Source organism: Trachypithecus francoisi, unplaced genomic scaffold (assembly GCF_009764315.1).
Source record: "Trachypithecus francoisi isolate TF-2019V2 unplaced genomic scaffold, Tfra_2.0 Lachesis_group17, whole genome shotgun sequence".
NCBI lineage: Eukaryota > Metazoa > Chordata > Mammalia > Primates > Cercopithecidae > Trachypithecus > Trachypithecus francoisi.
Window position 1 is genome coordinate 99,096,468 of NW_022681462.1, and position 21,030 is coordinate 99,117,497.

General features: G+C 43.1%; 1 protein-coding gene across 2 annotated transcripts in view; it reads left to right on the forward strand.

The window, feature by feature from the left end:
* The window catches only part of ADAM17 (ADAM metallopeptidase domain 17), a 71,387-nt gene that overhangs the window by 42,366 nt on the left and 7,991 nt on the right, over positions 1-21,030 (forward strand). For both annotated transcript variants that reach the window (XM_033176592.1, XM_033176593.1), the window contains exons 9-14: positions 25-169; positions 282-370; positions 6,393-6,545; positions 11,758-11,957; positions 14,814-14,917; positions 20,119-20,253. In XM_033176592.1, coding sequence (XP_033032483.1) covers positions 25-169; positions 282-370; positions 6,393-6,545; positions 11,758-11,957; positions 14,814-14,917; positions 20,119-20,253 — 826 coding nt within the window. The remainder of the gene's footprint in view (positions 1-24; positions 170-281; positions 371-6,392; positions 6,546-11,757; positions 11,958-14,813; positions 14,918-20,118; positions 20,254-21,030) is intronic.

Below are 21,030 nucleotides of genomic sequence, written 5' to 3' on the forward strand. Positions count from 1 at the left end.
TTTTTTTTTTTTTGTCTTTCAAAGCAATTTAGCTTTGATATAGCTGAGGAAGCATCTAAAGTTTGCTTGGCACACCTTTTCACATACCAAGATTTTGATATGGGAACTCTTGGATTAGCTTATGTTGGCTCTCCCAGAGCAAACAGCCATGGAGGCGTTTGTCCAAAGGGTAAGTTTTTCCATTTCTTATATGAATATGATGCTGGGATTATCAGCTGATTGGATTATATTATAATTCTGTATTTAATAAGCAATTTATTTTTGTTTCCTTTTGACTTTAGCTTATTATAGCCCAGTTGGGAAGAAAAATATCTATTTGAATAGTGGTTTGACGAGCACAAAGAATTATGGTAAAACTATCCTTACAAAGGTATGTTCTTTTATTTTTAAAAGAATAGTGTTAAGAGTTTATTGTAGTAGAACCTCAGTTGTATATTTATGTAGATATTTTTTAAAAAATGTAATATATACTGTTTTTTTCATTTCTGCCTAAAGAAAATGTATATATTTTTGTGAGATATATGAAAAAGCATAAAGAAGAAAATAAAAATGGCCTGTCAGCCTTCTTTTGAAACATGTGAGGACCACTGCTTTTCTCGAACCCTCCGTCCTGGAGCCCTCTGACCTGCAGCAACTCTTAGAGCTCCCTGTCTCCTAGTCCTGCAGTGCAGCCGTCATTCAAGGCATCCCACACCCTCTTATTTTCAGAACCCCATGGTCTCCCTCTTTCTCAGTGCCATCATTTTGGTGTAGTGTATCTTGCAGGAGCTTCCTAAGAAAAGGTATATGACCTGCATATTGTTGGGATTTCACATATCTGAAAATGTCTTTATTCCACTCTTAAGCCTGATTGATAATTTTGGCTGAGTATATTCTTAGTTCTCATGTTCTCTGTGGTCTTCTGTGCATGTTGCTTTTAAAGAATCTGAAGTCATTTTGAGTTCTTATCTTTGTATGTCACCTGTTTTTTTCTCTGGAAGATCTTAAGATCTTGTTTTTCTCCAGCTATGTCTGTTGAAATGTGTTTGACTACAAATAACAGAAAATTAAATAAGCAGTGGTTTAAATAAGGGGTTTATTTGTCTCAGTCAACAAGAAGTTCAGGGATAGCATTTTCCGGGTGGTACAGCAACTCAGAGGTGCCCTCAGTGGCTCAAGAACAAGCAGGAGGTCTTTGTCCTCATGCATGTCACCTCATGGTTTTAAGATGGTTCTCTTCTGTGTTAGAGAAAGGAGGAGAAAGAGAACATGGCTAGCCTAGTCTGGCCCTTCTAAAAAGCTTCTCTGGAGGCTGCATCCTGGCTTTTGTTTACAACTTACTGTACAGCACTGGGTCACGTGGCTGCCCTTAGCCTCAACGGAATGTGGAAAGGTGGCTGTTTTAGCTGAGTATATTGCTGCCCTGAACAAAATTAGGGCTCATTAAGGAAGAAGGGGAGAGAGATACTGGTAGGAAATATTAGTATCCGATATATTGATTTTTAATTTTTATTTAATTTTTATTTTTTTTGAGACAGAGTCTTGCTCTATGGCCCAGGCTGGAAGGCAGTGACACCATTTTGGCTTACTGTAACCTCTGCCTCCCAGGTTCAAGCGATTCTCCTGCCTCAACCTCCTGAGTAGTTGGGATTACAGGTGCCTGTCACCATGCATGGCTAATTTTTGTATTTTTGTTTTAAGTAGAGATAGAGTTTCACCATGTTGGGCAGGCTGGTCTCATGAACCCCTGACCTCAAGTGATCCACTCACCATGGCTTCCCAGAGGGCTGGTTGGTATACTGCTATTTTGACTATCATGTTATACTTTGTGTATGTTTATACTTGGTGTAGGGTACTGGTAAATATTTGCAAAAGACACATCTTGGGAAGAGACTGCTATCTGAAATATACAAAGAGGCCGGGCATGGTGGCTCATTCCTATAATCCCAGCACCTTGGGAGTCTGAGGCAGGAGAATCACTTGAGCCCAGGAGTTTGGAACTAACCTGGGCAAGATGGTCAGACCCTGTCTCTACAAAATTAAAAAAAAAAATTAAAAATTTCCATATGTATAAAGAACTGTTAAAATTCAACAGTAAGAAAATGAACAACGTAATTTAAAAATAGACAAAAGAGCAGAACAGATACCTTCAAAGATATACAGATAGCAGAGAAGCATACAAAAAGATGCTCAGCGTCATGTGTCATTAGGAAATTGCAAATTAACAACGAAGCTGGGTGCAGGTGTACATGCGTGTCGTCCCAGCTGCTTGCGAGGCTGAGGTGGGAGGATTGTTTGAGCCCAGGAGTTTGAGACCATCCTGGGCAACATTAGTGAGACCCTGTTTCTATAAAAAACTTTTTTAGAAACCCAACAACAATACGCTATTACTAGTAGCCTATTAGCATGGCTAAAATCCCAAACACTGGCAACACAATTCCAACAAGGCTATGGAGCAACAGGAACTCTTCATTAATTGCTGGTGGGAATGCAAAAATGTAACAGCCACTTTGGAAGACAGTTGGCAGTTTCTTTTTCTTTCTCTCTTTTTTTTTTTTTTGGAGATGGTGTTTCACTCTTGTCACCCAGGCTGGAGTGCAGTGGCATGATCTCGGCTAACTGCAACCTCTGCTTCCCAGGTTTAAGCGATTCTGCCTCAGTCTCCCGAGTAGCTGGGATTACAGGTGCCTGCTGTCACTCCCAGCTAATTTTTGTATTTTCAGTAGAGATGGGGTTTCACCATGTTACAGGCCAGGCTGGTCTTGAACTCCTGACCTCAGGTGATCCGCCTGCTTCATCCTCCCAAAGTGCTGGGATTACAGGTGTGAGCCACCACACCCGGCCATAAGAATGTTTATGGCAGCTTAATTCATAATTGATAAAACTTGGAAGCACCCAAGATATCCTTTAGTTGGTAAATGGATAAACTGGCACATCCATACAATGAGAAAAAAATAAAAAGCTATTAAGCCATGAAAAGACATAGAGGAACCTTAAAAGCATACTACTAAGTGAAATAAGCCAGTCTGAAAGGCTACATACTATATGATTCCAAATATATGACATTCTGGAAAAGGCAAAACTATGCAGACTATAAAATGATCAGTGATTGCTAGATGTCGGGGGAAGGAGGGAAGAATAGGTAGAGAGCAGGGTAACTACTCTGTATGATACTTTAATAGTCAGTATAAGATATGCATTTGTTGAAACACAGAATATACAGCACAAAGAGTGAACCCTAACATAAACTGTGGACTTCGGGCGATTTAAAAACGTGGTGGCAGGAGCCTATGGTCCCAGCTACTCGGGAGGCTGAGGTGGGAGAATCACTTGAGGCCAAGAGTTAGAGGCTGTAGTGTGATAACTGCGTCTGTGAAAATACCCACTTTATTCTGTATTCTAGCCTGAGCAACTTAGCGAGATCCTTTTTTTTTTTTTTTTTTTGATATGGAGTCTCGCTCTGTGTCCCATGCTGGAGTGCAGTGGCATGATCTTGGCTCACTGCAAGCTCCCCATACCGGGTTCATGCCATTCTCCTGCCTCAGCCTCCCAAGTAGCTGGGACTACAGGCACCTGCCACCATGCCCGGCTAATTTTTTGTATTTTTAGTAGAGAAGGGGTTTCACTGTGTTAGCCAGGATGGTCTCAATCTGCTGCCCTTGTGATCTGCCTGCCTTGGCCTCCCAAAGTGTTGGAATTACAGGCATGAGCCACTGCGCCTGGCCCGAGACCCTGTCTCTTAAAGTAGAAACAAAAACAACAATGTAGTGGTATGAGAAAAGAAAAAGACACTAATTAGTTTTGGGGAACCTTTTAATTTCTTTCTTTTTTCTTTCTTTTTTTTTTTGAGATGGAGTTTTGCTCTTGTTGGCCAGGATGGAGTGCAATGGTGCCATCTTGGCTCACTGCAACCTCTGCCTCCCGGGTTCAAGCAATTCTTCTGCCTCTGCCTCTTGAGTAGCTGGGATTACAGGCATGCGCCATCATGACCGGCTAATTTTGTATTTTTAGTAGAGATGGGGTTTCTCCATGTTGGTCAGGCTGGTTTTGAACTCCTGATCTCAGGTGATCCACCTGCCAAAGTGCTGGGATTACAGGCATGAGCCACTGTGCCTGGCCTTAATTTCTAAATTTATTTTTTTCTTATGGTACTTTGTTTTAGGGGAAAAAAATCTCTCAAACTGTTTTTCCTCTATTCTCACATCACAACAATTATCATCAACACAGAAGACTTGTGTGACCAGACCAAACGTGTGGGGATTTTCCCCCACATTTCAAGCAATAGACATCAGCTAGGTGTCCTCCAATTCAATTCAAACACTCTCCACCCGGAAATAGTGTCAGATCTCACAGCTTGAGGGTTCAGCTCCTCAAGACTGACTGTTCCCTCCTCCCCACCAGTTACAAGTCTGAGCCTCCAGAACTTTCTGACCAACTGGCTTCAAGTTGGGGTTTCCACGATATCCTCTTTGGGTCTGATTAATTTGCTTAAGTGGCTCACAGAACTCAGGGAAACACTTATCTTAGTTTACGGGTTTATTACATAGGATATTTTAAAGGATGCAAAGAGGCCGGGTGCGGTGGCTTATGCCTGTAATCCCACTACTTTGGGAGGCCGAGGCAGGTAGATACCTGAGGTCAAGAGTTTGAGACCAGCCTGGCCAACATGGTGAAACCTCGTCTCTACTGAAAATATAAAAATTAGCCAGGTGTGGTGGTGCATGCCTGTAATCCCAGCTACTCGGGAGGCTGAGGCAGGAGAATTGCTTGAACCTGGGAGGCGGAGATTGCAGTGAGCTGAGATTGCGCCACTGCACTCCATCCTGGGCAACAGAGGGAGACTTTGTCTCAAAAAATAAAAAATAAAAAAAGAAGGGATTCAAAGAAATAGCCAAATGAAGGGATACATAGGGCGAGGTCTGGAAGGGTCCCGAATACAGGAGCTTCTGTCCCCATGGAGTTGGGATGTACCGCTCTCCTGGCACGCGAATGAGTTCGGCACCTTCCTGTCAACCTCCACATATTCAGAATGCTCTCTGAATCCTGTTATTTGAGATTTTATGGAGGCTTCATTACATAAGCATTAATGACAACTGTGTAGAAATGTGATTGAACAAAATGGGTATGTTCTCATACTAATCAACTGAGTGGGGAAACCCACCAAAGCCTGTCCAGGTTCTCCTTGACCTCTCTGTGCAGCATTCCTTCCTCCACAGTAAAGGGCAGGACCCTCTCTAGAATGAGAATGGGGATCTCTTGACCCACAGTCAAATTAGAGTCCCGCCTTGGATCAGGTAAAAGGAGGATAGGAGAAGGTCAGAGAGAGAGAATCTGTTTCCCGAGGACTGCTCCTGAGCCCTAAAGCACCCCAACGTTGTAACAGAAGACCGTAACCAGGGCTCTGGAGGGTTATAAGCCAGGAACCATGGACGGAAACATATATGTGTGTATAATAGCTCATGCTCCTTTAGTTTTTTGGAGTCACAACTTCTTAATGGCTTGATTTCATGACATATTTTCTTTGGTCTTCCAGAACTTTCCTCTTAAAAAAACATATAGAGCAAAAACAAAATTTGATTTGAAATTTTTGAGAGATTTTTTAGAGTCATTAGCAAATCCACTGATGAATTTTCTCCAAGCAGTTAGGAGATATTTCTCTACATTACACCTTTGGGATTTGAGTGCTTTTGCTAAAAATTTAAGTTTTTTTTCCCCACTATTGTTTTAATATGAACGTGTGGCAAGACTTCTTGTATAGAAAAATGACTTGCAAAGTGTTATTTTTTCAGGTTCCATGGAGTGATTTCCCCCTCTTAGGAAAAAAGAAATCAGGAATTTTAAGTTTATATATATTTGTTTTATTTTATTTATTTATTTATTTTAAGACAGACTCTCAGTCTTTTGCTCAGGCTGGGGTTCAGTGGCCTGTCTCGGCTCACAGCAGCCTCCGCCTCCTGGGTTCAAGCAGTTCTCCTGGCTCTGCCTCGCAAGTAGCTGGGATTACAGGCACCTACCACAATGCCTGGCTAGGTTTTGTATTTTTAGTAGAGACAGGGTTTCACCATGTTGACCAGTCTGGTCTTGAACTCCTGACCTCAAGTGATCTGGCCGCCTTGGCCTCCCAAAGTGCAGGGATTCCAGGACTTTGAGCCACTGCGCCCGGCTCGCCTGGTTAATATTTTTATTTTTGGAGAGATGGGCTCTCCCTGTGTTGCCCAGGCTGGCCTCAAACTCCTAGAGTCAAGTAACCCTCCCGTCTCAGCCTCCTGAAGTGCTGGTATTATAAGCATGCAGTTCTTACTCTCTTGCTGATCTGATTATAAGGCTCTATTGAAGACAGCATAGGCCCAGCTGGCAGAAGTAAGTGATGGTTGGATATTGAGAAATAATGTTTTCTTTGCATGATCCTTAAGGAAGCTGACCTGGTTACAACTCATGAATTGGGACACAATTTTGGAGCAGAACATGATCCGGATGGTCTAGCAGAATGTGCCCCGAATGAGGACCAGGGAGGAAAATATGTCATGTATCCCATAGCTGTGAGTGGTGATCACGAGAACAACAAGGTATGTGTATGTTGAGAATTTTTTATGTGGTTTGGAAAGAGGCTGTGTGTAATGATCATAATGAGAGCTCAGAAACGTATTCCATTCCTAGGTGTTCCCCTAGGGATGGATCTGCAAATTACAGAGTACCTTGAAACGTGGCTGTATGTTTTGGGGTGAAGCACAGTCCATCTAAATCTGGTTAAAACTATCATTTGGACTTTGTTGTCAAGTTTAATGTGTAGATTTGAGCTCTAGGAAAAATTATAATAATGGCCTTTGTTGGAGTTCTGGATTTCAGGGTCTGGTGGGCTCAGGCTTTATGTTAAAAATTTCTCATTATTTCATTTACAAGTTGTGATTCATTTTAACTCTACTGTACAATTTACATGTTTTTTATTAACTTTGCAGATAAACACATAGTTTGCCTTACTACAAGCCTCATGGGAGAAAGGCCCTTGTCTGTCTTATTTATAGCTCTATCTCTAGTGCCTAGTAGGAGTATCTGGCATGTAACAAATATTTGTTGAATAATTAATTGAATCATTTACTATTGAGGGCTTCTGATAGAGTATACTAGTTGATTTGGGATACTGTAAAACACTTTCAGAGACTTTAAGAGTGCTTTGACTAACTCTTAGAGTCCGAACTAAAAGTTATGTTAATAAATACCTCGTTTTTTCATTTTATTTGAAGTTAAACAGCATAAAGCAGTGTGAGGAAAACAATAGCTGCGCTGCTGAGTTAAAGAGGGTTGGTGGGGAGAGTTTAAAGGAGTTTGATTCTAATCACGAAAGACTGTGAAGTATTTGTCCTGACTCCTATTTTGAGCCAGGCTGTGGGCTATTGTGCAAGCCTACCCTGGACATAGAGGGAAGGATTACTTCTGCTTTTCCCTGGCTCTGACACCTTGCTTTCTAAAATTTCTGCCTCCACTTCTTTTTGTGATCTTTGATTATTGCATCTCATTTTCTTTGGCTTTTTATGTATATTTTCTGCATCTCATTTTCTTTGGCTATTATGTGTAAACAGTTCCTTCCTCTGTTACTTTGCATGTTATGTTTTATTTTTCCTCTGCCTGACAACTTGTGCCAGATAAACATTTTTCTACCCCTTTTTGTCTATTCTTCCAACTTGTCAAACTGTTGAATTTTCCTTCTCTTTTCAAAGTCTCTGCATTTCTAATCGTGTTTGCTATAGCTCAGTGGTGTCCAATAGAACTTTCTGCTGTGGGATGGGGGATGTTCTGCGTCTGCTCTGCCCAGTATAGTAGCCACTGCCCAGTGGAGCAATTGAAATGTGGCTAGAAACTGAGGACCTGAATTGTAAATTCTATTTTATTAAAAATTTTTTTTTTTTTTTGAGATGGAGTCTCGCTCTGTCGCCCAGGCTGGAGTGCAGTGGCGCAATCTCGGCTCACTGCAAGCTCCACCTCCCGAGTTCATGCCATTCTCCTGCCTCAGCCTCCCGAGTAGCTGGGACTGCAGGCGCCCACCACCACGCCCGGCTAATTTTTTGTATTTTCGGTAGAGACGGGGTTTCACTGGGTTAGCCAGGATGGTCTCGATCTCCTGACCTCGTGATCCGCCTGCCTCAGCCTCCCAAAGTGCTGGGATTATAGGCATGAGCCACCACGCCCAGCCTTTATTTAAATTTTTAATAATGTTTGCCAGTGATGGGAGATGGAAATGGGCATTAACTGTAAAAGGACGTAAGTGACATTCCTGGAAAGATGGAAATGTCCTAAAATTGACTTATGGCAATAGTTTCAACACTTGGTAAAGTTATTATAAATCACTGAGTTATATACTTGAAATGGGTGAATTGTGTGATATGTGAAATATGTCTTAATAAAGTTGTTAATAAGCCAACAAACAAAAACAGCAGTGTGGGAGCAGAGGAAAAGTAGTGCAGATGTAGAGGAGCTGTGAAGCCATGAGTTGATCATTGTTGAAGCTGGTGAGAGGCACCGGGGCATTCATGATACCATCCTGTCTACTTCATAGATGCTTGAATATTTCTGTAATAGAAAGTGTAAAATATGTGACTAGGAACAACATTTAAGTAGCCACATATGGTTGGTGGCTACCATATTGCATCCTGTTTCTCTGAGTAATAGGTTATATTCTTCTTGGTTATGAGGATAGTGTCAGAACTTTGGAGGGAAATGTTTTACTTTGCATACTGCCTGAGTGGACATGCATGTTGCTAACTCTTCCTGCTACCAGTTCTGGGGCTCTTCAAAACAGCCCTGTAAGAACTTGCCAGTGAGGCATGGTGGCTCACACCTGTAATCCCAGCACTTTGAGAGACCGAGGTGGGCAGATCACTTGAGCCTAGGAGTTCAAGATCAGCCTGGGCAACATGTGAAACCCCATGTCTACAGAAAATACAAAAATTAGCTGGGCATGGAAGCACATGCTTGTAGTCCCAGCTACTCAGGAGGCTAAGGTAGGAGGAACCTGGGGAGTTCAAGGTGGCAGTGAGCCAAGGTTGTGCTACTGCACTCCAGCCTGGATGACAGAGTGAGACTTTGTCTCAAAAAAAGGAAAAGAAAAAAAAGAACTTGCTAATGAGAATGGGGCCTGGGAAGAACTGGGTTTTTTTTGTTTTTTTTTTTTTTCCAGGAGCTGCCAGTCTGTATCAACAAAGAACAATTTACTTGGTTTTTCCTGAGTACATCATATTTAGTCTGTGTTTTTCTAGTTTGGTTGCCCAAGTAGGAATCCCCTTGTAAGAAGATAATGTGCATCTTCTATGTTTTATTTATTATTATTTTGTTTGTTTGTTTTTTGTTTTTTGAGATCGAGTCTCGCTCAGTCGCCCAGGCTGGAGTGCAGTGGTGTGATCTCGGCTCACTGCAAGCTCCCCTTCCTGGGTTCACGCCATTCTCCTGCCTCAGCCTCCCAAGTAGCTGGGACTACAGGCGCCCGCCACCACACCCGGCGAATTTTTTGCATTTTTAGTAGAGACAGGGTTTCACCATGTTAGCCAGGATGGTCTCGATCTCCTGACCTCGTGATCTGCCTGCCTCAGCTTCCCAAAGTGCTGGGATTACAGGCGTGAGCCACCGCGCCCGGCTATTATGATTTTTTGAGGTGGAGTCTTACTCTGTCGCCCAGGCTGGAGTGCAGTGGTGTGATCTCTGCTCACTGCAACCTCCACCTCCCGGGTTCAAGTGATTCTCCTGCCTCAGCCTCCCGAGTAGCTGGGGTTACGGCGCCCACCACCATGCCTGGCTAATTTTTGTAGTTTTTGTAGGATGGGATTTCACCGTGTTGGCCAGGTTGGTCAACTGACTGGTCAACAAACTCCTGACCTCAGGTGATCCACCTGCCTCGGCCTCTCAAAGTGCTGGGATTACAGGCGTAAGCCGCTGCTCCCAGCCTATGTTTTAAATGAATTCCTTAATAAAAATATTTTTAACTAGATGAAAAGGGCTTACAGGACAAAACTAAAGTAGTTCCTTGACCTAGAAAGACAGAACCTGCCACTCTCAACTAGGCAAGCCTGTGAAGAGCAGTCTGCCGTGGGTGGGCTTCCTCCGTGGACAGATGACATTCATGAAAAGGAGTGTAGGACCTTTGAGATTGTAACTTCTTAGGAAGGTTTGCTGGAGGGAAGAGGAGGTCATATGACAAGGATACAAACAGAAGCTGCCACATCTTCAGGGATGTGTAGGCAGAAAGCCAGAGTTGAGGGCTGGTCCTTTTTTCGTTACTGCTCTCCAGCTGCTTGGGAGTTGTAACTCTGACAAGTCAGTGAAGAAGTCTTCTTATCTGTTCACTGTGATTTTTAACTCCATTTTAACCTGATTAAATGGAGCCCAGAGATACATAATGTTGATGAATGAACCCACCAAAATGCCAACTACCTGAGGCCCAGATTAGAATAACCAGACCCCTTAGACATCTGTACTGTAAAAATAGATTTGGGCCGGGCGCAGTGGCTCACGCCTGTAATCCCAGCACTTTGGGAGGCCGAGGTGGGCGGATCATGAGGTCAAGAGATCGAGACCATCCTGGTCAACATAGTGAAACCCCGTCTCTATAAAAAATACAAAAATTAGCTGGGTGTGGTGGTGTGCGCCTGTAGACCTAGCTACTCAGGAGGCTGAGGCAGGAGAATCACTTGAACCCGGGAGGCAGAGGTTACAGTGAGCCAAGATTGCACCTCTGTAGTCCAGCCTGGCAACAGAGCGAGACTCCATCTCAAAAAACAAAACAAAACCAAACCAACCAACCAGATTTGAAGATTTTTTTAAAAAGCCAGTTAGTATTTTTGTTTAAGATGAGGTCTTTGCTATCTTTCTGAAAGTAGCTCCTTTGATGTCTGATTTGGTAGTTACAGGCACCTTTGGAGGGTCTCATACACTTGGCTCTCAGGGGCTCCATGATTGTTGTCTGGGGTGAAAGTGAAGCCATTTTGGCATCTGCAGAGCACTTTGGAGACCCCGGCCTAAGAAGTAACTATGCTCAGTTTTCCCTGAGCCTCTTTTTTATAACTTCAGGAGGTCTGGAAAATGACTTCAGTTTTAGAGCTCCTGATAAAACCCTCAGCCTTAAAAGGGAGTTATCCTAGTGGTTCTGTACTGCAGGGTGGGAAGCTAGTGTAGAGAATTTTTTTGACACACTGGTCTTGCTGGTCGATGAAAATGTTTAGGTAACATTTTGGGATTTAATTTATGTAAAATGTACTATCATGCCTGTTATTAAGCTCAGATATTTAAACAACTTTAAACTTGGATCATCCACGTAAGTAGCCAAGGAAAGAGAAGAAACCCCTTCTCCTGCATTTCTGAATCGTTTTGTCTGGGACAACAGCACCCTACAGAGGTTCTTAATTCTTGTCACTGCGTGAGTGGCATGCCTGAGGTGGGGAGATTTCAAGTCTGATGGAGCTACGAGCTCTCTGTTGTGCTATTCTGCTTGTCCTCAAGTGGACTTTGGCTGGGATGTTTGGCCTCAGTGTTTGTATAGCTTGCTTATCTTCATAAGAAGAATTATAGATCCTTAACCAAGTTCACACCAACCGTTTAGCATTCAATGGAAGGAGGTTCTCAGTTCCGTATCAGTGGCCTTTGGCGGGGACTGTGATGGCCTTGCCATCACTCCAGGGTGGCTCTGATGGTGGTTTTACATTAAGAGTTTGTCTCTAGAGAAGACACAAACATTGCATGGGAATACATTTTTATGATGTTATTTTGGGTCCTTATTGCCTTTTTTCTCTCAAGATGTTTTCAAACTGCAGTAAACAATCAATCTATAAGACTATTGAAAGTAAGGCCCAGGAGTGTTTCCAAGAACGCAGCAATAAGGTGTGTGGGAACTCGAGGGTGGATGAAGGAGAAGAGTGTGATCCTGGCATCATGTATCTGAACAACGACACCTGCTGCAACAGCGACTGCACATTGAAGGAAGGTGTCCAGTGCAGGTGAGGAGTCTTTCCACAGGGATTTTGGGAAGCTGGTATAACAAGATGTCCAAAATAATAGAAGACTGAACTTGCAGGGGTTTTAGAATCAGCTGAAAGGGGCATGTATGTGTTTGTTTACATTTACCTCTTTTGCCCTTCACAGCAAGAAATTGCTTTCTGGGTTGGGCACGGTGGCTCACTCCTGTCATCCCAGCACTCTGGGAGGCTGAGGTGGGAGAAATGCTTGAGCCCAGGAGTTTGAGAACAGCCTGGGCAACATAGTGAGACACTGTTACTTAACAAACAAACAAACAAGAAGCTTTCTGGAAAGCAGTGTGACATTACGTAACAAAATCCTTGACCTTGCATGCTCCTTGGTTTAGCAGTCCTATAGTTAAAATAATCTTTTTTTTTTTTTTTTGAGATGGAGTCTCACTCTGTCGCCAGGCTGGAGTGCAGTGGCGCGATCTCGACTCACTGCAATCTCTGCCTCCCGGGTTCAAGTGATTCCCCTGCCTCAGCCTCCTGAGTAGCTGGGACTACAGGCAGGCACCACCATGCCTGGCTAATTGTTTGTATTTTAGTAGAGACGAGGTTTCACCATGGTGGCTACAATGGTCTCCAACTCCTGACCTTGTGATCCGTCTATCTCAGCCTCCCAAAGTGCTGGGATTACAGGTGTTAGGCACTGTGCCTGGCAAAAAAATATTTTTTATTTTATTTTACTTTATTTTTGTTTTTTGAGATGGAGTCTCACTCTGTTGCCAGGCTGGAGTGCAGTGGCACGATCTTAGCTTACTACAATCTCCGCCTCCTGGGTTCACGTGATTCCCCTGCCTCAGCCTCCCCAGTAGCTGGGACTACAGGTGTGCACGATCACGCCTGACTGATTTTTTGTATTTTAGTAGAGACGGGGTTTTAGCATGTTGGCCAGAATGGTCTCGATCTCCTGATCTCATGATCTGCCTGCCTTGGCCTCCCAAAGTGCTAGGATTACAGAGGTGAGCCACCGTGCCGGCCTTTATTTTATTTTTTGAGACAGGGTCTCACTCTGTTGCTCAGGATGGAGTGCAGTGGCACGATCATGGCTCACTGCAGCCTCAACCTCCCAGGCTTAATCAGTCCTTCCACCTCAGCCTCCCAGATAGATAGGACTACAGGTGTGTGCCACCTGGCTAATTTTTTTTGTATTTTTTATAGAGATGGGGTTTTGCCATGTTGCCCAAGCTGGTCATAAAGTCTGGGCTCAAGTGATCCACCCTTCTAGGCCTCCTAAAGTGTGGAGATTCTAGGTGTGGGCCACCGTGCCTGGCCCAAATAATCTTTTTTATTTCTTTTATTTATTTATTTTTTTAAGGCAGAGTCTTGCTCTGTCACGTAGGCTGGAGTGCAGTAGCCTGATCTCGGCTCACTGCAACCTCCGCTTCCTGGGTTCAAGCCATTCCCCTACCTCAGACTCCCCAGTAGCTGGGATTACAGTGTGCACCACCACACCCAGCTAATTTTTGTGTTTTTAGTAGAGACGGGTTTCACCATGTTGGCCAGGCTGGTCTTGAACTCCTGATCTGCCCGTGATCTGCCCGCCTTGGCCTCCCAAAGTGTTGGGATTACAGGCGTGAGCCACCATGCCTGGCCGCCCAAAGAATCTTTTAAGGAAACAGATGTATAAGATTTTAACAAGGTGTTTTTTATGGCTACATCCTAATAGCAAAATTTTGGAAACAATCAAAATGACAGTCTTGGGATATGAATGTTATCATGATTCTATACACTGGAATAGTGTGGAGGAAGCAGGTTACAAGTTAGAAAGTTACCCAGTTTTTCATTTTTATATCCACTGTTAGACCACTGCCTGGCTTAGAAGTAAAAGGGGTTAAACTTCAGTTTTCTGGTGAATAATTGAGATTTAACTGGATATAGTGCATATTAACACTGTAGATGCTGATGGGGAGTAGAGTTCTGGCTGCTGAGTGTCTTAGCTATGGATTGCCTTGTGGTTTTTTTTTTTTTTTTTTTTTTTTGAGACAGAGTCCGCACCCTGTTGACCAGGCTGGAGTGCAGTGGTGCAATCTCGGATCACTGCAACCTCTGCCTTCCAGATTTAAGCGATTCTCCTGCCTCAGCCTCCTGAGTAGCTGGGATTACAGGCGTGCGGCACCATGCCTGGCTAATTTGTATCTTTAGTAGAGATGGGGTTTCACTATGTTGGCCAGGCTGGTCTCAAACTTCTGACCTCGTGATCCACCCACCTTACCTTTTTTTAAGAGACAGAATTTCGCTCTTGTCGCCTAGGCTGGAGTGCAGTGGCGTGATCTTGGCTCACTGCAACCTCCGCCTCCCGGGTTCAAGCGATTCTCCTGCCTCAGCTTCCTAAGTAGCTGGGATTACAGGAGCATGCCATGACCATGCCCGGCTAGTTTTTGTATTTTCAGTAGAAATGGGGTTTCACCATGTTGGCCAGGCTCATGTTGAACTCTCCTGACCTCAGGTAATCCACCTATCTCGGCCTCCCAAAGTGTTGGGTTGGGATTATAGGCATGAGCCACCTCGCCCAGCCCATCTGGTCTTTTTTAAATTAATGCGTTAAATGAATGAAAACCAAGGATACCAAGATGTTTCAAAGGTGATTGCTGTGTTCCCATTCTTTTCTCCTACAGCGTGGCATTGATGTGACCACCATTGATGCACATTAGGAAGGGACAGAGTGTGTACAGGTAGCTCTAGCAGTGGGGATGTCTGATGATGTAGGAGTGGGGACGGAGCCAGGAGGTCTTCCCCTGTGATATTCAGGTCACTGTAATGTAACAGTAGCATTTGGTTTGATATGGGGCTGTAATTTGAATTGCTCTGTTCCTGTCTGCTCTTCTTCTCCAGTGATAGGAACAGTCCTTGCTGTAAAAACTGTCAATTTGAGACTGCCCAGAAGAAGTGCCAGGAGGCGATTAATGCTACTTGCAAAGGCGTGTCCTACTGCACAGGTTCGTGTTCTTGTTGCTTTCTTGGAATGCTGTGGTTCAAGTGTGTGCATGTCTTTGAAAACAAGATTATGTTTTGTTCAGATGAAACCCACCTTGTTTTAAAAACCTCATATGCTGGGTTGAGTTTCTGGCACTCTTTAGTTTGTGACACTTGGCTTTGGTGGGTTTAAGACCTGTTTTTATTTCTGTTTCATTTCCATCACTCTCTTCTTTCTCCTCACGGACATCCACTCTACTGTGGCTAATATTTGCCTGGATATGTGTGTATCCTTGAAAGACCATATAGTGTTATTTTGTGTTTTTAATGTGCCAACATGATATTCCACGTTACATTTACTTTTAAAAAAATCAGTATCATGTTTTAAAGAATTATCTGTATTGTGCCACAGATAATTTAACAAGGTTTTTCATGGCTACATCCTAATAGCAAAATTTTGGAAACAATCAAAATGACAATCTTGGGATAATGAATGTTATCATGAATCTGTACACTGGAATAGTGTGGAGGAAGCAGGTTATAAGTTAGAAGGTTACCCAGTTTTTCTATATGTATCTATATGTATTTCACTGTTGGGGGCACCTACATATTGTTTACTTATATGATTGGCTGTATTTTACTTACAGTTCACCAAGTGGTAGCTACTTCCATTGCCTTCATCCCCTTGATATTCATACAGTACCCTCCTACGTCCCTTCAGGAACCCGTGTGTTTCTCTGGGCACTGAGGAGTGTAATTGTGTAGTCACAGAGGCAGGATACGCTGGTCTCTAGAGCACCACTGCTAGGTTGCCTGTGTCTGAGAACTCCTGTATCCCAATGTTCTGGCCAACACTTGGAATTACCCTGCTGTCCTATTAGCATGATGAGTATAAAGTAATCTCTTGTTCTTACATTTTTTTTAACAGCCCTTGTCCTAATGCACTTACTTACATTTTTCTTGAGCATCTCTTTATAGTTTTCAGCTATTCAGATTTCTCCTGTAAATAGCCAGTTCATATATTTGGTTCATTTTTTAAAAATTGGGTTTCATGTTATTTCACTACTGTGGATTTGGAGTTCTTAGGTAATCATCCATTTGGTTTGCATATACCTCCTATCTGTTGCCATTCTCAGAACATAAATCTTTAATTTTAACATAATCAAATCCATTTTTTGTTTGTTTGTTTGTTTGAGATGGAGTCTCGCTCTGTTGCCCGGGTTAGAGTGCAGTGGCCGGATCTCGGCTCACTGCAAGCTCCGCCTCCCGGGTTCATGCCATTCTCCTGCCTCAGCCTCCCGAGTAGCTGGGACTACAGGCGCCCGCCACTTCGCCCGGCTAGTTTTTTGTATTTTTAGTAGAGATGGGGTTTCACCGTGTTAGCCAGGATGGTCTCGATCTCCTGACCTTGTGATCCGCCCGTCTTGGCCTCCCAAAGTGCTGGGATTACAGGCTTGAGCCACCGAGCCCGGCCTATGTTTATTTCTTAAACACATGGTTCAGAAAAGCCATGATGGATGGTTAAAAAGATATTTTCCACAGCTGTTTCTATTAGTTTCATAAGTTTTCCTTTTACATTCAGGACTTGAATCTTTCTGGAGCTAACCTTTCCAGGTGTCCAGTATCTTCTGTTGTTCTTTCAATTGTTGCTTTAAAAATTTCAAAGCTACATTATTACTAGGTATATAAACGGACATATCTCTACATCTTTATCTGCTGTTCCTTACCAGTATATAATGTTCTTTTTTTACCCTTGTGATGTTTTTTGACTTAAATTGTCAAAAAGCAATATTCACTTTGCTATTCTAGTTTTTTTGTTCCTCTGATATATCTATCCCATTCTTACATTTTTCAAAATTTGTCTCTCTTGGTTGGTTGGTTTGATTTTGTAATCGCTTTATTGATACATAATTCACACCCATGCAGTTTGCCCATTTAAAGTGTACAGTTTAATGGTTTTTAGTATATTCAGATTTATGCAGTCATCACCACAATTAATTTTAGAACATTTACATTACTCCAGAAAGAAACCCTATATCCTTTAGCTGTGATCCTCCAGTCCCACCATTCCCCGCAACTCAGAGCAACCACTAACCACCCTGTTCTTTATGGAGTTGTCTGTTTTGAACATTTCATATAAATGGAATTATACAAAATGTCATCTTTCGTGACCACATATTGTATGACTGGCTTCTTTCACTGAACATAACATTTTCAAGGTTCATGTATGTTATAGCATGTATCAGTACTTCATGTACTTTTATTGCTGGTAATATTCTATTGCATGGATATACCACATTTTGTTTATTCAGTCATTGGTTGATAGACATTTGAGTTGCTTCCACTTTTTTGCTATAACAAATAATGCTGCTGTGAACATTTTTGTATGAGTTTTTGTGTGGACAATTCCTTTGGATATTACTCAGGAATAGAATTTCTGGGTCATATGGTCACTGTGCTTAATCTTTTTAGGAGCTGTCAGACTGTTTTCCAAAATGACTACACCACTTTTACAGTCTCAGCAGCATTGTATGAGGGTCCCAGCTTCTCCATATCCTCACCAACACTTGTTATTGTCTTTTTTATTATAATCATCCTAGGTTTTGTGATAAGGATGCAAACAGAAAGCTGGAGGTCTTCAGGGACCTAGTGAATGAAGTTATGTCTTATTTTGGCTTGACTTTGGTTTTAAGTGTGCATATTATGACGTGTTGCTCATGTTTTTATGTTCTGGGATCTGTCACTATCACATTACTTTGCCAAATGTTAGGAACCTGAATATCTAAATCAAGCTTTAAAGAAGCATTTGCTAGCTATGCTCAATGTTTCATCTTCACTATAATAATAAACAGATTTAGAAAAATGCTTTCTTTTAAATAAATGTAAGTAAGTAAAACAATTTGAAAACATGTTTGTTCTTATCAAACAGCCTTTTGTTCCCTTGATATTTTATACAAAATAGTAGATAGCAGAGGATAAGTTCCTGATAAGGAATCAGTATTTTTTTTTTTTTTTTTTTGAGACGGAGTCTCGCTCTGTCGCCCAGGCTGGAGTGCAGTGGCCGGATCTCAGCTCACTTGCAAGCTCCGCTTCCCGGGTTTACGCCATTCTCTCGCCTCAGCCTCCTGAGTAGCTGGGATTACAGGCGCCCACCACCTCGCCTGGCTAATTTTTTGTATTTTTTTAGTAGAGATGGGGTTTCACCGTGTTAGCCAGGATGGTCTCAATCTCCTGACCTCGTGATCCGCTCGTCTCGGCCTCCCAAAGTGCTGGGATTACAGGCTTGAGCCACCGCGCCCGGCCATAGGAATCAGTATTTTCTAACAAGAGAAGGTAGAGAACAAGAACCTCAAAAAAAAAAAAAAAAAAGAAGAAGAAAGAAAAAAAGCAATTAGCATTTCACAACCAGCAGTGGCAACATCACCTGAGAACTTATTAGAAATGGAAATTGTCAGTCCGCTCCCTGGATCTACCGCACCAAAAAATGTGGGAAGGGATGCCAGCAGTCTGTACTGTGCAACCTTCTGTCAGGTGATTTCCATGCATGCTAAACTTTGGGGACCATGCTATATAGATGATACTGTTTTCAAAATTATTTTCCTACCTGTCTAATACTCTGACTTTAGTCTTTTAAGAACACATGCTCAACAGATACTTATTGAGCATTTTTTATATTTATCAGGGGAGTATAATATACCAAAAATACAATAATGATCCACAGTATAAACCTTCCCTGAGCTCACTGGACATCATACTTTCAGTAATAGTTTGTTAAATGACTGCTGACACAGTGAATGCCCAGTGCTCAAGAAAGGTTTTATGAGAACAGAGGCAAAGTGCCTGGTTATCTGTTGGGTACTTAGTAAACCATCACTTTTGTTTGAAACTGGCCAAATATCTGTACATTTTGTGTTACTGCTCTGAAGCCCTTTAAGTCAGAATTCTTTTGATTGGCTTCATTCTTCAGCTGAAAGGCCAGTCCAGAGCTGTGGATATAGTCCATTGCTTTCATAAAGTGGTTTTTTTCTCCTCCTCTATTTGAGTTGACTTTTAGCTGCTTGTGCTGTTCATTTTCCAGAATGATTCGCTCATTCCATCCTGTCTCTCCCAGTTTAACTTTCTTTGGTGGCTTTTCTTTGGCATTACTGGCCTGGGCACAGTGGCTCATGCCTATAATTCCAGTACTTGGGAGGCCAAGGTGGGAGGATCCCTTGAGCCCAGGAATTTGACACCAGCATGGGCAACACAGGGAGATCTCATCTCTCAAAAGAAAAGAAAGAAAATTAGCCAGGTATGGTGGCATACGCCTGAAGTCCTAGGTACTTGTGACGCTGAGGCAGGAGGATTGCCTGAACCTAGGAGTCTGAGGCTGCAGTAAGCTATGATCACACCCCTGCCTTCCAGCCTGGGTGACAGACTGAGACCCTGTCTCAAAAGGAAAATAAAAAGAATAATTGGTTTATTCAAGAAATATTTGTAGTATACCTAGAATATGATAGGGGTTGGAGATAACTTGATAAAGAGATTTGATCATTGCTGTCATGGGGCTTACCAGTCTAGTAGAGGGAACACATAAAATAACATTAAATATATATAAATTGCAAAACATATGCAATGAAGGAGAGAAGGAGTGTGATAGTGCAAAATGGAAGTGGGAGGCCACATCCACTTAGACAGCATCCTCAGGGATATCTCAGAAAACCTTTGAGACAAAACTGAATCCATAAGAAAAGTCAGCTAACTGCCCCAAAAGTGGAAACACCAGCATTCCAGGTAGAAGGAATCGTGTCTGTTAACATTGAAGGCACTGAACGGAGGTGGTAGCCAAAGCACTGGGCTGTGGGAGAGCTGTGTGAAGTCAGGGCCAGACAGGGAAGGCCATGGGGCTTTTTTAAGCCTTCATACCAAGTTTGCCATTTATTCTAATGGCACATAGGATATTCTTTTATATATGACTGTGAGATGCTGAAGTGGAGACCACGCATTCTAACCGGGGCTTGGGAGGTCAGGGACTCATGCAGCCTAACCTGGCACATAGCCAGGCACTCCCATTTAAATGCTGGTTGCTGGTGAGATGCAGGCTCTTGTCCTAGCTCTCTGTAGGTCACTTTTTGCTGTTTGCAAGGTAAGATGCTCACTTGTATGAGAAACAGCATATTATGCACCTGTAGAACTGGTGGACCTGCAGCTCATTCTTTTTGTTATGACTGGTGTTTGCTTCCAGGTAATAGCAGTGAGTGCCCACCTCCAGGAAATGCTGAAGATGACACTGTTTGCTTGGATCTTGGCAAGTGTAAGGATGGGAAATGCATCCCTTTCTGCGAGAGGGAACAGCAGCTGGAGTCCTGTGCATGTAATGGTGAGCATAGTTTTATGCCCACTCCAGCAGCAGGAAAAAACATGGCCTTTGTCTGCCAGGTTCCCTTCCTCCATTTGGAGGTTGTGCTAATGAGAGCAGTGGTGAGATCCAAGCCGAGCATGAGGGGAGGGGGAAAGGCAGGGTAGTGTCTGGAGACAGGCATCTCTGCATGCAGATCCTGGCTCCTCCACCGTACGTGGGAGACCTGTCCTGTTGGTGTTTCTTCTTGCTGCATTTTCAGGCCATATGGCAGGCTTTGAGATGGGAGAGGAGGGAATTTTGTTGTGGGTGAGTGAGTGAGTAGGTAGAGGTGTGTCCTAGCTGTCCTCTGCTCCATATCATACAAACCACGAAAGCAGCAGTAGCTATCTACATTACACTGGCATGGAACTAGAATACTCCTGCAAGAACTGAACCAGAGAGAGCTGATTCCAGGATCTGACCCCACTAGATGAGGATTTTTGCAGTTATCAAGAAGGCTGAGTCTGCTCCCCTCTGATCTCTTAGAGCAGCCTGGGGCAGGAGCCTCTCTCCTGCTGGCCTGTCAGTTTTCCTTAGGTTTCTGTGCTATTTTGGAACTTCTGGGTTTGAGGGCATCCTCATGGACTGGTCAGGGACTGGCTGGACTCTGCTTCCCACCCCACTTAAACCATGGAGCATATGGGAGTCGATGAAGGTTGTTTTCAAAATAGACAAAGAGCCAGGTGTGGTGACTCACACCTGTAATCCCATCACTTTGGGAGGCCGAGGTGGGTGGATCACTTTGGGTCAGGAGTT